Source organism: Caloenas nicobarica, chromosome 1 (assembly GCF_036013445.1).
Source record: "Caloenas nicobarica isolate bCalNic1 chromosome 1, bCalNic1.hap1, whole genome shotgun sequence".
Classification (NCBI taxonomy): Eukaryota; Metazoa; Chordata; class Aves; order Columbiformes; family Columbidae; genus Caloenas; species Caloenas nicobarica.
In genome coordinates, this window is record NC_088245.1 from 88452154 (window position 1) to 88468373 (window position 16220).

The following is a 16220-nucleotide window of genomic DNA, read 5'->3' on the forward strand; positions in this document are numbered from 1 at the left end:
GTCCTCTTTGTAAAAAACAGAGAAGAGGAAGCAAAAATATAAGTCAATGGAAGAGTTCAGCTGTTTGAACAAATGGGAAAGGTCATTATCTCTGATATGCAGAAAGATCCAGCAAGGTGCGATTCATAACCTTTATGTGAGGGCACAGGGAGTGATCAGAATGGAAGAGTTAATCTTGTTTGGCAGATGGTCTCCTTCACCTTGAACAGTTAACTTCAGAGAACCTGACTGTCCCTAAGTGTTTATTAATCTGGATTTTTTTGACCCGCCACTACCTTGACCGTCAGAGGTTTGGTTTTTTTTAACTCAGCTGCTTTTCTTATGTGGAATCCTCCCAAATTAACCTTTCTTGAGGGCTTAATTTCCATAGTACACCATGATAAGAAGCTGAGCACTAACCTTCGTTAATTCAGCATGTCCAGCTGGATTTGGGATGTTTTTTTCACAGGCCAGCATAATTCCCCGAAACATGTAAAGCAAAGTACAAGACTGATGACAGACCTCAATGCCTGGTATACTGTTATCAAACCTGCTCTGCTCAGATACCAGCAACTGCTGCAACTGGAATCAAGGGCACCCTACTCATGGGCATTGGCAGCGTTAGTGGCAGTGGAAGCCACTCTTTGCTCTGTGCCTTGCTCTGTATGTCTGCAGGACACACACCTCAATGCTTTCTCTCCCACTTTTTTCGTGTGTTTACACCTGTAGACTGGATTCCTCACCCTTCTGGAGCTCAGCTGGTGGGTTTCCCTGCAGGAAGCTGCTGCCTGCCGCTTCAGTTCAGTTCTCGTTTCACCACAATCTGGGGATGCTGCCTTATACACATTGGAAGCTCTCTCTAGCCCAGCTAACTTCATTTCAGCAGGCTGAACCGACCTGTCCTCTCCCCTGCCTTTATGTTTCCTTGGCTGGGATTCAGATCAACACACTCTGTTCTCTGTAATCTGGGAGTACTCAAGGCTCTGGTGATCTTATTAAATGTTGAAACAGTGAAAAAGACCCCTCTTGGAAAAGACCTGCAGGTGTAACTTGTCTCCCAGATTTATGGATCTGCTTTTGATCTTTGAACTCCTCTGAATCTGGTTCCTGCAGCTACCTTGCCCAGGCCTTTACTTGACCTTTCCTTTTGCATGAAACCATTTACAGATGGGGGAACTCTGCCTTGTGTATACGCGCAGGCAGCAAACCATGACTGAGCCGGGTAAAATGGTCACGTTTAATATTTGTAAAGGGTAATTCAGATATGTTTTCTGCCTGTCACTTCATCTAAGCCCCTTCTCATAGCACTTCTGCCTTAACATTCCCACAGGGCTCAGGGAGCTGGATGGCTCAACCAGATGAAGTCACTAGACCTGGCGCTACTTCTGGTAGCTCTGCAGTCCTTGGCTGTCCCAGGACAGCTGTCCCAGGCAGTGTGCTCTGCTCCCCAGGCCGAGCCCCTGCAAGAAACCAGAACAACCACACGAGGGAAAGCACAGCATGATGCCCTCCTAGAGTACCAATGTGCAACGTGCGCCCGCATCAGAGCTCAGTGCAGCTCCCTGGGGGCGCGCCTGCCAGGGACAAACAGTATTCCTCTATGGGGCTCTGTCTTACTTAGAATCACAGAATGTGAGGGATTGGAAGGGACCTCGAAAGATCATCTAGTCCAACACCCCCGCCGGAGCAGGAACACCCAGATGAGGTTACACAGGAAGGTGTCCAGGTGGGTTTTGAATGTCTCTGGAGAAGGAGACTCCACAACCTCCCTGGGCAGCCTCACTGAAAAGAAGTTTCTTCTCAAATTTAAATGGAACCTCCTGTGTTCCAGTTTATACCCATTGCCCCTTGTCTTATCTTGTCTTCCGAGGTCTCCAGGACGACTACGCGGCCCAGTGCTAAGCCCGACCTGCCACCCTCACCGGCGCCGCCGAGCCAGCCGAGCCGCCGCTTCCCATAGGTGGTAACATCGAGCCGCCGGGCGGCAGCGACCCCGAACTGCCGGGCGCTGCCCGGCGCTGCCCGCCCGGCGCTGCCCAGCCCAGCCCAGCCCGCCCGCCCGCCCGCCCGCACACCGCGGCCGGACCACCCCCACCCGCGAGGAACGGCGCGAACGCGCCCCGCCCCTCGCCCCGCCCCTCCCGCCGAAGAGGCGGGGCTCTCTTGGCGGCGGCTTCCTCGAGACCTCGCTTTCCCCAGTGCGCTTGCGCCTTCCGCCGCCGCGCAGGCGCCGTGGGGGCGGGGAGAGGGTCTGGAGTGGAATTGCGGTGGCCGTTCCCGGCGCCGTTCGCAGCGGGGCGGCGCGGCGGGGATGAGCCTCCGCCCGGCCCGGCCAAGGGGACGCGGGCAGAGCGACGCCGCACGCCAGGTCGGGCCCCCAGCAGCCCGCTGCCGCTCGCCGCTGCCGGCGGCGTCCCGCAGCCGAGCGGCCGCGGAGCTCAGGGAGCGCCGCTGACCGGAACCGCCCGCTCGGGCCCTGCTGGCCCCGGGGCGAGGGAGGGGGGCGCGCAGGTAGCGGGGCGGCCGCGCCCCGGCCCGAGCCTCGGGGGGGCGGGGGCCGTTGGGGCGGCCCGGCCCCCCCTCCCGACCCTTCCCCCGCGCGGTGGTTCGGCGGGCGAGGGGGGGCGCGGCCCGGCGCCCGTGGGGAGGATGGTGAAGCCGCCTCCAGCCCCCGCGCCGGGCCGGGAGGCGGCCGAGCCGAGCCGGGCCCGGGCCCGCGCCGCCAGGGCAGCCCTCCGCAGGGGCTGAGGGGCTGAGCCGAGCCCCGCGGGGTGGTCGCTATCGGAAGGATGACCACTCCCGCCCTGCTGCCGCTCTCCGGGCGGAGGCTCCCCCCCCTGAACCTGGGGGCCTCCGCCTTCCCGCACCACAGGGCTACCTTGAGACTCTCCGAAAAATTTATCCTGCTCCTGATTCTTAGTGCCTTCATCACCCTGTGCTTCGGGGCGTTCTTCTTCCTCCCCGACTCCTCGAAGCACAAGCGCTTTGACCTGGGCTTGGAGGATGTGCTCATTCCTCACGTGGACACCAGCAAAGGAGGCAAGAACCTCGGCGGCTTCATCATCCACGGGCAAGGGCACGACGAGCACCGGCACAGGTAGGTGCCTTCCTGCCGCCGTGCTGGCGAGCGGGTCCCTGTGGGAGCAGGACGGAGTGGAAGGGAGATCCACTAAAATAGGTCTTCCCTGTACTGCCGTCGCTCCTCTCTCCGACATCCTCATGTCTTCCCAACGTGCATCAACTTTGGGAGGGCTCGCCATACGTAGCGGTTTCTCCATGTTTTCCTTTCCACTGTGAGGAGTGTGGCTTCTGGCTAGCGAGGGCTGGGAGGATGGATATGAGCTCCCCTCCAGTGACTGATTTACTTTCCCTAGCCAATTCAGTAATGGAAAAAAAGGGGGTTAAGTTATGGCATTTGTGGAGACAGTGTGACTGAAAAACTGTGACATATTTCATATAGCTTGTAGCTGCTTACTCGAAACAGCTGCTTGTTGCTGAATAGTGTGGCAAGAACTTTGATCTGATGAAGACTTTATGCTGTGACCCAGAGGCTGTCAGCCTACGATGTGCAGGTCAAAGGACTAGTGTAGGTGGCACAATTGCCTTTTCCGGCCCTTAAAAATCACTTGTGATGATGTTATTCTAGACAACTGGAGGAGCTGGTGGCTAAGTTTCCTTAATTGTGTTTGCCAATGTAAAGAAATTGGGAGATAAAAGTAGTAGTTTAGAGCAACAGGGGTAAATGTCATACTATTGATAGCTTTTTGGGGCCACCTAAAGCTTTGTGTGGTGCAAGCCTCTGAATGTTCAAGAAGTTAAGCCTTCAAAACTGGGATTCAATAACTTAAATGAGGGTTTTACAGTGCACTTGCTTTAAACATACATTAGTTGCTTAAATCCTACCCTAATGCCTGGATCATAGTGAAGCTGACTGATCTCTCTTCGCTGTCAGAGATGTGTAAAATGTCATGATGACGGGTGATAAAATATATGCTCTTCAATACTTAAATTAGTAATACAGTGAAATTTCAAGAAAGGTAACTTATGGTGATAGTGTTCCTTTGAGAACAATTTGAAATATATCCTGTTGACATGACGTAAGAGTTATTTAAAGGTTCTTTGTGCTAAATTAAAAGGAGAGGATATAATTGCCTCTTTTTATTCATCTATTATGAGTTATAAGACTACCTGAATACTATTTTTCCTTAAGGCATCTTTGCTGTTGGACATCTTGGGGCATTTATCATGAGCTCTTTCTCCCTAACTGAAAGCACCGATGCTTCGTATTTAACAAGGACTTTTTATCTACAGTGTTAGTTGCTAATGCGATTAAATGTTGCACAAAACATAGGTTTAGATGCTCTGATATGCCTTTGAAGTTCTTGTGTTTCAGTCCGGTGGGGGGTTTTTTTGGTGATCTTATTTCCTATCTTCCACAGTCACTGTGGTACATGCAGTCAAAACAGGTTTTAAAATAGAAGACGGATGAAACAAAAAGAAAAGTTCAGAAGTTTTCAAAACTCAAGCTGTGACTGTTTTACGTTGTGTTGCTGGGTAGATGCGCTGTAGAGAAAATGAGTTTGTTGACACTGATAGTTCTGGAGTGATGCTCTTGATTAACCTACTTATGTGGGTCCTTTTCAGGTTTCCTCTTCAAGTGTAATTACTTGGGCTACTGCTTTAGTAATGATACAAAGCATGTACTATTTCTGTCACGTGTAGATGAGCAGTAACTTATAACTGTCAGAGCTAAATGCATTTTGCTTGTTTGGGCTCTGCTCTTAAAAGAAGTGGTTATCTTGTCATTAGTTCACTCTCCTATGGTTCTTCCATAAGCTATGAATGTGTGTACCTCCCTCTGCCCTCCATCCAAAGTTATCCCTGTCATGTACAGTTTTTTATGGCTGCCTTTTGAATTATTTGGTCAAGGGTCGATATTATTCCTGTTGTTTTAGCCCCGCAAACCATTGGATTACTTCAAGTATGTCTTAACTGCTAAAAAAGCCTGCCCACTTAACCTGTTTGCAGGGCATTTGTGTGAATGCCACATATGCTTTGTGAAGCAAGGTTAAATGCTTTACTTTTGGAGCAACTTTTTTGGTTTATTACCATGTAGTCTTACCAACAAGCTATTTGCTATCTTGGTGCTTATGTGGTGACTGTTTTTCGTAAAGGAAAAACAGCTGCTGCTGTTTTCAGTGCTGAGTTCCTGCTCCTGGATTGCAGGGATGTTGACAGATTGTGTTTTGAGAAAGTGTGTTCAGTAATGATTTCTAGATTACTTGTTATCTCAGTTTGGGATGAAAAACTTCGTTCAGCTTACTATCAAAGAGCAAAGTCAAGTGTCACCTACTCTATAGGTGTTGTTTTCTGGATGGCACTGAGGAATTATGGTGCAAAAAATGAAGAGGAAATAATCTGCTGGTAATACAAGGGAGTATGCAGCCTAAGATGTGAAGTGTGATGATGGATGGACAAGCTATCTTTTCAGGAATTGCAAGATTTCAGAAGCAGATGAAAGGTCGCTCATATGATGTATACACTTGATCGTGAAATGACAGGTGTGTTGATTTAGTGACTCAAGGAAAGTGTTTCTTCTGTGAATGCTGCTATTTACCTCTATTGAACAATAAAAACTACATATCATGGTTATGCTGCTCCCTTGGTATATAGGCTATAATATTTTAATGCTCATTTTCCCCTACCTCTTAAATTTTGGGCTTTGTAGCCTATTGGAGGATATTAATGTTTCTGTCTTCTAGCAAAATATAGCAATGATGTAGGTAGAGGTCCGTCATGCACCCATGCTTTAATTTTGGATGCACAAACTATGGTTCTCACTCACTGGACCTTCTCTGATTCCCTCATGTTGCCTTTTTCAGCTCTTCCCCTGGAAAGCCATGATGTTCTTGAGAGTTTTTATTCTTATTGTTACAGTGATTACCCCTTGGCAACTTTTAAACTTCACATCTTCCATTAACTTTTTTTTTTTAACTGTTCCTGCCCCTCTTCCTTCTGCCCTTCTAGGCAGAAAAAGGGGGGGAACCCCGCTCCCTTCCTGATGGGCAGAAGTATTTGTTCAAGAATTACAGTGTTCTTGCCTGTCGTCCAAAGAAAAACAACTTTCTTCTAAGAAGATAGTTAAAATCTGGAATAAACCTGCAATTTATATTTTGCAAAATGGATGGGTTGTAATGCAAGTTAATACTCATTTTTAGCTGTTCATTTAATGGGTAAGCTATTCATGTGGACTTGCAAGGTAATGTGTGGGGGATGCTGGAAAGGTGTAGCACAAAATTTTGCCTCTGAGAGGAGGGAGAGTGGAAAAGACTAGTTCTGGACTTGTGAAGTTATGCATATGCTTTTTAAAAGTGGATTTCACTTCCCAAATATGAATTTCTCTCTATTTCAAATAGGATGTTGCAGAGATTCTGGAATGAGAGCAGCACAGTTTTGAAGACACGTCTTGCCAAACAAACTTGTGTGTCACTCAAAATTCGTTACACAGTTTTTAGATAACTGTCACTTCTCCCAAACTTCTGCATCTCCCCTGCCACACAAAAATACTTAAGGTGTTTCTAACTACCCAGTTACTTTCCAGCTATTTTAGGTACTTTATTCTTCAGTACCACATCTGAAAGATAGCTTTGGAACCAAAACAGAACATTCTTCTGGTTTCTTGTTATCTAATGTAAATGAGTGAGAATGCAGACACCCTGTAATCTCCTTGATTTATCGGATTTTTTTTTTTTTAAAAAAAAGATTACCTGTAATATGGAAATCGAGCAGACTTGTTTCTTTAATGATGTGTCAAGTAGCTGCTCTTCATATTACTTGACAAAAGTTAAGGTCATGTCTGTGGTAGAAGTTCATTAACCTTAGAGGTAACAGATAATGTAATTTTATGAGCTCAAAGCTGCAACGCCACTTTGTAACAGCACTTGGATTACTATTGTGCCAACAATGAGTCCTTCAGAATTTGCAGAGTTGTATCTTCAGCTGCTAAATTCCTGTGTATTACTTCAAGTCGTAATTCTTCCCTGTGCTTAAAAAAGCCCCACTGACTCTCATGTCATGAGATTGATAGCATGGTTGCTAATACAACCAACCATCTCAACTGCCTTGGCCTCTATGTGTAAGTAGGTATAAATCGGTGTAAATGATGCCTTTGACTTTGTTCCTGTGAAGCTAAGGAATATTGACTTCTGTGTTATGCGAAGATAAAAGCTCAGCAGTCTGATATGACCAGTTGTGAGTCAGCAGCTGTATGACACTAGTCTGAAAGTGCTCTTTCTTCTGTTGCTCAATGTATGGTTGTCTGCACAGCAGCAGCAGCTGCTGTCTCTGCTCTTAGGAGGTGAAAGTAGCAAATTATTTTGAAGAGCTTTCAGTCTTAATTTCTTCATTTACAGCCTGTACATTTTTAAAGAAACACGAAAGACTTAATATTCTTCTCTTGGATCTTCTCTGGCCTATATGACTATTAGCCAACGTAGAAGTGGGCACAGGAGACGATTTAACCTTTATTACTCAGTGGGATCAGTGTTTCCTGTTGTCCTCTGCCATGCCATCAGGTATAAAAGTGCATTAAACTCTTTGCTCTTCCTTCTGCACCTTTACGTGAGGCACAGCTCATTAGTGTAATTGAGAGTATTTGCTATTGTGATTCAGAGAACCTGTTTTTTCTCATCAAAAATCAGGAGCCACTGTAGCACCTGGGCCCCAATTCCTACTCTGTCCATTTTTTTGTTGCTTGAAATCGAGCCTATCTTCAGAGCAGACTCCACGGTCTCTATGGAGTGTGGGCTCTGAGTTTAACCTGGGATGCTTCATTTAGAAGCAAGGGAGTTTTAGGGTGCAACTTGCAGTAGATGCAGGTCCTCATGGTGATACCGATGGGAGCTGAGGAGGGCAAGAGTAGTGCATTCCAAGTCAGGGCTCAGAAACATCTCATATCTGGGGCAAAGAAATGTCAGGTGTCAGTCTTCAGCTGTTGAAGCTATTGCACAAGCACTGCCCATCTTTGTCTGGAGACTGTCCTCAGTTGCAGTGCTTAGTAGCCATGTGTTATTTTCTCTTCTGGTCTCTGTTTTGAGAAGAGGCTTGAGAAATGATGTTGGCACTTGGAGATTTATAGAAATTTGATTTCCCTTGCTTTCTTCTGGAGTTGTCCTCTTCACATTATTGCCTAAAACTCTATTTGAATTTTTCTTGTACTTGTAGCGGACTGTGGGAGGGGTGCCCCCTTGTATTATTTCTAAGGTTCTGGTGAAATTAGTGCATTATGTTGTAGGCTGAGAAATGCTTTCATCTTTGAATTACAAAATGCAAATTCTAGACCATCTGTCTAGATGTCCTCCCTCCTCCCCCCCCATCTGCTGAACAGCCTACATCATATGTAGGGTTCTGCTTTTTTCAAGTTGTCTTGCTGTACTCCAGTTTGTCGAAGTATTTCCTGTATTCTGGAAGAGAGGAGTTGAGAGCTGGTGTTCTGCAGTTCTTATCCTTTCCAGTTAAAAAAAAAAAAAAAGTTTTAACTTGTTGGTTTTCTGCATGATCTACACTTTATCTACATGCTGGAAAACAATCAGGCGTGGGAAAACTGCAGCAAGTCTGCTGGCTGGATTTAGGCCAGCTAGTAGGTGGGAGGCAGTAGCACTTGGGTTCGTTTGGAGTTTTGTAGATTGAAATCTCAAAGGAACTTTAGAATAAATGTGGGCTGCTTGATGATGGTAGCAGTGTAGGCAATAGTAAGCAGCATGGGTAGTTGTGGGCATAGTGCACTATGAGAGTTCTCCCATCTTTTGATCCTCTCTATTTACTATCGTAGATATAAACATGTTGATCCTACTCAGCTAGTTCTGAGTTCTGGGGTTTTGCTTCCGTACAACAAATGTGTGTGAAACAAATTACAAGTTTCACATCATATCTTGCGTGTATTCAGGTTTTCATGACAATTCAACTGAGACTGAATATGGGCAAAGAGGAAAAAAAATTGTAAAGCCTTTCTTGTCTTATGTCCAAGAAGCCCATTAAGTCCAAAATGTGGTCGGTGCCTTTATTCCACCATTCTGCACTTCTGCTATTGCTGCTCTCAATGTTGAGAAAAGTTTGGTCTGATGGGTAGATATCTGTTTCTCACAGTAGTTATTTGGGCTAACAAAATGGGAACTTGAGGGTGCATGTTTGGATGTAGCTCGTGGGATTTATTCTTTTGCCTTCATTTCCAGTTTCAGGCTCAAGTAAGGGCTATCATCTGTCTTAATTCAGTGACTAGACTGTCACTTTATGACTGAAATTCAGCGTTCTGTTGCAAGTTAGCTGTTTGTGGGGAGAGGAGTATTCAACAGGATAAATAAAGATAGTAAGGTCAAGAAAGAGGAAGAATAAGTACCTTTACCCAGCTGCCCCAAACCCTGAAATGAAGTCTGATAGCTCTAAATATTCTGTATGTAACTTTTCCAAAGTACCTGCATTTACAACGTAGTTATTTACTCTTAGTTGATCAATATGCCTTCTGCTATTTGTCTTTGAATTTAGGAATTCAACAGATAGATTTTACTGTAGTATCTTAGTGTATTGAGAGAAAATACACTCATTCATGGTGAGGGAGAATATTGTGAAAAGCTTTGAGATCTGCTAAATTCTTGTTTGCTCATAAAATTTGTAGGTTTTTGTTTCCTTTTGTCTTCATGTTGTTGTCTGATCTAGTGTCCCCTACAGAGCAAATTATATAGCTTCATCCATTCACTCAAATAAAGATCTGAAGGTTCCGTATTACTTATATTATTTAGTATTTTAAGATCTCAAAAAATAAGTGAGATAATTTTGCCTGGTAGCATCCAGTCTGGTTTTTTTTGAGTACCCAATCATGTACACTGGTGTCTCTGAAATTTAAAAAAAAATAGTTTGAGAAGATATGCTATAGGTTATTTATTAACCTTCTTTTCTGAGCTAGTCTGCTCTTTAAAGCTATCTTTGGCCTTGTCTCCTAAGAAAACAGAGTTTGCGTGGCTGTGCCATAGGTTAATCTGTAGTGCTTGATGACCCTGTTCTTCCTTTGTCTCCTGTAACTTCTATCACCAGCAAAGGGTGACCCATCAAAATAAGCATGTTTCTGTATCTTGTGCATATCTCATTGCTGGGTGAAAGAGGAAGACCTTAATTAGGGAGAGTGCTGAAGGAAGAATCACAACTCTGAGCCCTAGAGTCACCTGTGATACTTGGTCTGCTGCTGGTCAGTCTGCACAAGTGTAACCCTGAACCCAGCACATGCCCTCAGTTCTTCACTCTTTGCTGGAGAAAGGTGGTTGGAAATTAATGCTGTGGTAGGAAAGAACCAGGTTTTATGGGATGCCAATAGCAATGGGGTGTGTTTCCAAAGTGATAGGAAACACAGGGACAGAAAGCTAAAGGCCGTTGATGTATGAAATATGGCGCTATGTTAGTTCTGCTCTTTGCAGGATTTATTTGCTCAAATGTTGAATCATATTTATGATTCCACCTTGCTGCCTTTGATTTTTAATATTCCTATGATAGAAAGCCATGAACTGGGTTAGTTTGCGTATGGGATTCAGTATTAGTTTCATTAGTGTTTTATGTGCTTTCATATTTGTTAGTCACCTCTTAAACCACCAGAGGATTTTGTAAATGCTTCCCCAGCTCCTTGCCATAGTGCGCCATTGAGGTTTACAACAAACAGGTAGCTATCTTCTATGATTCTGTTTGAGAGAGCATGTTTGAGGTTGTCATTTGGCTTAGCATTATGTAATCAAATCAGTATGGCATGAGCAAAATTACAGCTTTAAGGGAGTGCATGTGATGAAAGTATTTTCTTGCCATATAAAGATTTAAGAGCTCTTAAATGAGATTACTATTAACACCAGCATGCAGAAATGTCAATTTTCACATTTAATGTGTGCTGCTAGCAACTTGGAAGACTTTTGCAAGAGGGCATTCATCTCAGCTGAGGTTTAGCACTGTTTGTAGGCCAGCAAGGCATTTGAAGTTTGCATAAGCAAGCTGCTTAAGCAGTTTCTCCTTCTCGGTAATTTGTTATCATTTTTCTCTGCGAGTTGCTGACATGTTTTAACTGCTGAAGCGTACAGTCAGGCCACTTAAGAGCAGATGACCGTCAGTGGTAAATCAAACTGATCCACTTTACATTTTATTGGATCAAACTGAATGTGCTCACGGAGGGTAAGAAAAACATCTCGTCCATGGGAGTGCCATATTCCTTAAATCCCTCAGTGGGAAGGGGAAGATCATATCTGCCACGATACTGTTCTGAACATTGTGCTGGATAAGTAAACTTGTGCGGAATACACTGCGTTGTACTCGTGGTTTAGGTTTGTTGGCTAGTAAGAATAGCTTCTAGCATGTGCTGTCTCCGCAGCAGGTTTTTCTGTATATGTTGCTATCTTTACAAATTTATTGCATTTTGAGGGCTATTTACTGTTTTCCCTATGCAAGTTAGGGGGTCTGCTTTTGCCCCAGAATCCTTCCATCTTTTCTGTAATGTATTTAAAAAAATCATAATCCAAAGCTGACTTTCTGGACTGCAAACTTCCTGCTTGTTTTCATTACTTTATGAAATCAAGTTTGCACTATGCTTTAAAAAACACCTGCCACTCTCTGGGCTTGTTTGAGATGGCAAAAGTACTGGGGAAGATGCTTATCAGAGAAATAGAAAAGAGGGCAGTTGTTTTTTTTGAATAAGATACAATGTTCTCTCCCTACCACCTCCTTACCCCCCTCCCTACATTTTTTTCTGAGGAAAGAGAAAATTCATCCTGAAAAAATGATAGTGTGAACTAGTTTGACTAAGAAACATGTTTCTAGTGACCTTTTAAATCTATCGTTAATCAAGTTTATCTTGGCAACACTGAAGACTGTTTAAACTTATAATTGCAGATGATGCAAGCATGTGTCTGTTTTCCCAGTGCTATAATCACACGTTCTTAGTTTCCTAAAGGCATCTGTTCTGCTGTCGTTTGTTTCTATTTAAGTGGAAAGCACTCTCCAAATTATTAAGTAACACATGCATTGAATTCTGAATTGCAATGCACTTCGTCTGGAGAAGGAAATACTGCAGGGGGGTAAGTGGGCTCTTCTGCATCATGGGGTTCTGGTGTTATAAAGGGAATGTTTCATACAAGGAATTCCAGTTTCTGGGTTTTGTAACTAATTCCACCTTCTAGAGACAGTGGAATCCATTGCAATTAAAATATCAGTGGGTTTCTGAAAGCCATTTTCTAATAAGTAGGAAAATCAAAACAAATGAGAAATATTGCTAAGGATTAAACAGTTTTTAACTTCGATTTTATTACTGTATCTAGCACACTATTCCATTTTAACCAGTAGGTTTTAATCTGAACTGTTAAAGATATTGATTTAGGTACTTAAAGCCAGTCAAGTTGGATCTACAAACTGATATACTTGTTAAGTTGGTCCAGATCAGTGTGGTGAAGAGTTCGTACAGTATGAGTGTTTTATCTGTTTGTATGTGAAACGAATTACTAATTCACATCCTGGATGATGGAAGGGAACTTATCTGCCCTGCAATAACTGTCACCCTAATAAGTGAAATTTTCTGAGGGGGACACTTTTGTCTCTTGTCTGGGAACTTTCTCATCTTGGGCAACTAATGCTTATAGAAGGATACCAATGTATATGTGATACCTCTAATCTGCTCTGTGAAGTGGGTAATTAATTGTCACTGCTGTCATTGCAGTATTACAGGTGAAACTGTAAAACAAATGGCTAACGAGGTGACTGGTATTCTACTGGAAGTTTGTACAAAAAACTTTCATTATAAACTTGCTGTAGGTTTTTCTGGTAGTGATATTGCTGAACAGAATGTTTGGGAATAATTCAAAGCTGTATTGGTAACTAAAGGAAGTGTTTTTTTTTTAAAAAAAAAAAAACCAAACCCAAACATCAAACCCACAAAAAATAATTCTGACCCAAACCAAAATTTTAAAGAAAAAGAATCATCCCATCATTCTTCATAATACTTGGTGTGAAGAACAACAACAAAAAACCCCTCAATAATGGAAGAGAACCTGGAATGTTTCTGGCTGGATTTCACCTGGTCCTGTGTTGTCACTGCAACATTTGATAACTGCTTGCTGGCTAGGGTAAGTGATGGGAACAATTTATTTACTTGTAAAGGCAAATGCCTAATGATGACTTTGTTCCTGTGTATTTGTGAGACAACAGATTTTTTTTGAGATTGTGTTACTAACACTACATGTGAACCCCAGGTGTTTGGATTGCTCAGGTTTTTATAGATCTGTAGTTTTTTGATATGTTTATTTTGGTTTCTCTAAATCACTTGCACACTGATTTTTATTCAGATGGATATGCTATTGCAGTTTATGCATAGTGGTTTTCTTGACACCCCCTCTCCTGTCTTTAGACATAATTTTCTCAGAATAGCATCTGGCTGTCACACTACAGTGGAACTAAATCATCCAGTCTATGCTCTTATAAAGAAAAATGAGGCTTGACATATTCATGTCAATTTGGCAAGATGCCCGAATCATTATGCTCAATGAAATATGTGATGTTTCAAGCGGTAATGTCACCTGCAGGAACTGTTGCAGGCGGAACTTAAGGCACTGCAAAGAAAATTCCACCTTTACTTGGTCTGGGAGGTTCAGATGCTGACACAAGTTACCTGATCAATCCCCAGCACAAGATTGCTGTTTAGTGCATTAAGGTGTACGATTTAATTCGAAATTTCTCATGCTCTAGAATTTGCTGATGATAATCCTGGGAAAACGTAGAGTGCCTTTGGGGCTTAAAAGAAAAACAAACCAAAACAACCCCAAAACAAACCAACCCACAAAACCAAACAACCAAAACCAACACAAGGAAATATCTATAGAGCTTCCTTTTATACAATAACGAGTAAAGAAACCAAGAACCAGCTCAAATTCCAAAGTAGTGTGTATAATTTTTGAGTAAATTGCAATTACTTACTGTTTTTTGGTTCCCTAGCAAGTTTGTTTTGAACCTTTGTGGGTTCATCATATGGAATCTCTAGAAAAAAGCAAGCCCTGTTATGTTGTCTAGTGTTCTAGTAATAAGAAAATATGTGGAAGCATAAATAAATTAAAATATTCCTTAAATTTGATACTTAAATTATTTTTTCTGACTCCATTAATAAGGAAAACTAGTGGAGCCTGTGCAGACTGTAGAGTTCTCCCAAGTTGCCTTAAAAAGTTGCCTTAAACTGCATCAACCATAACCTCACCTCACCAGCTTTCAGGTGGGTTCAATACAGCTGAAAATAGAATGCCTTTTGAGATTTAGAAAGCCTTACATCAAACTGTTCAAAAGCGTTCGTGGCAATTTTTAGTTTTATATTTTCAGTTTCTGCTCTACCCCTCCTTTTTATAGAGTCGGTCACTTATTTTTAGCAATTTGACTTGACTGTTTTCAGTTCAGTGCTCAACAACTGAAGTAAAACAGAGCTGTGAATGTGGCAAGTGCTTTCCCATGGTTGTGTAGTCCAAGACAACTAGAGCAGCAGCATCATTTCTTCTGCTACATGGAGACGGGAAAGCTGGGAGTGGAAGGGAGGACAGGAGGAGCTGGGTGGAAGTGTACCCCAGAAGTTTTTATGTTCCTTTATGGCATGCTGTTTTTCAGTTCCCAGATAGCCTTTGCCCCAGCTGTCCTCCCACAAAGGCTAGGTGTGGTCCTGAGACACATTGTGGTGACAGGTGGCTAATACTGCCTCATCTTCTTGTAAACTTCAGTCATTCTTAATGGTTTAACCCGTGAGAAGCAAAAGTAAATAAAAGCCTCCATAAAACTTAAGAAATCCTCAAGGAGGGAAGCTACATTAGGCTTTGACAGCCAGCTCAACTACCATGTTTTGTGTTCTTTATTTTTTTTCCCATCCCTTCTTTCTGGATTCCAAATGTGATTAATGACTAAAGGTGACAATGACTGAAGGTGACACATTGTTTATAGGGAGGAAATTAAACTTCCATTTCCTATTCAAAGTGCTTGATTTTGCACTATCTTTACTTCAGGACTGGAAAGAACTTCCAACTCTAATATTAAACTTCCGTGCATGACAATGGCTGCTACAGAGTTAATCTTCAGAAACAGTCGTCTTCTATAAAATTGCCATGGGTATGGGCTAAGCATCTTTTAGAGTACACAGAGGTTCTTCAGGCAGGAGATACACAGCAATTATTTGCTGGTTTGTGTAGAGGGCCTAGCCAGTTAGGCGATTTACTGAGGATTAATGGGCTTACCAGCTGGATGGGTCCTTGCTGACCTGGAAGGTGTATGGTAGGGAAGTAGCAACCTCCTGTGATTCTTGGAGTGGGCTGTTCTTGGTCTTTTCTCGAATTTTATGCCTTGTTTTTCTCTTGAATTGAGTTAGTGTCTCAGCAGTTTCACTCTTTTTCTTACCCTTTGTGGCTTACAGCCATGAGAGTATCCTCATAATGTAGCAGTTTGTTTTTGGTGGAGCTGAGCCCAAGCTCACACTGGACTTTGGGTTGTAAAGAGTTGAATGTCTTGGTGATCTTGGGACTGCATGCTTGTTTTCTCTGGACGAATATGTTTGAAACTATTTGGTCTGAACTTCTCAAAATAAACATGATTTTGTTGCCTACAGTCAGAGAAGGAAAGAGTTGAGAGTAGTTTTCTAGTTCCAGAGTTTCCATTAGTCAAATCAACAATATTATCCTGTTTGAGGCATCTCTTTCTTAATTATACACTGTTATATTACACATAATATATTCGTTAGGGAGACGAAAGAGGTAAGGAAGTTGCCATCATCATTTGAGCTAATGAAACAGATTTTAAATTAATCTTAGAGGAATCAAACATATGACTACAACTGTCCATGAGCTGCATTTTGTTCCTGGGAATTCAGGAAGTTGACTGTATTTTGGAGGAGGGGAGGAGAAGGAGGAAATTTGACTTTACCTGCTGGTATGATTGTATTAAGCAGAATTAACAGAGGAAGATAACACAATGTGTACTGTGTACCATTTATAAAGCTACCTGAAAAATCTGAGGTGGTTATATTGGCGGAGGACAATTCAGTGATTGAATTGCTGACGCATTTCACATCCCCAGCTCTTCTGTTGTTTTAGATGCATGTTCTGGGCTACTGTACTTCTGTGTATTTTCTATCTTGGTCATGCCAAGAGTAGTTTTTGTCCACTTCATCTGTTGTTGCATACATCTAATGCCTGTATAATGTAGTC

General features: G+C 43.0%; 1 protein-coding gene across 1 annotated transcript in view; it reads left to right on the plus strand.

Annotated features, from left to right (window-relative positions):
• The first annotated feature begins 2211 nt into the window (after positions 1 to 2211).
• The window catches only part of MAN1A2 (mannosidase alpha class 1A member 2), a 150321-nt gene continuing 136312 nt past the window's right edge, over positions 2212 to 16220 (plus strand). Inside the window, exon 1 of the mRNA XM_065634556.1 lies at positions 2212 to 3076. Coding sequence (XP_065490628.1) covers positions 2769 to 3076 — 308 coding nt within the window. The 5' untranslated portion in view covers positions 2212 to 2768. The remainder of the gene's footprint in view (positions 3077 to 16220) is intronic.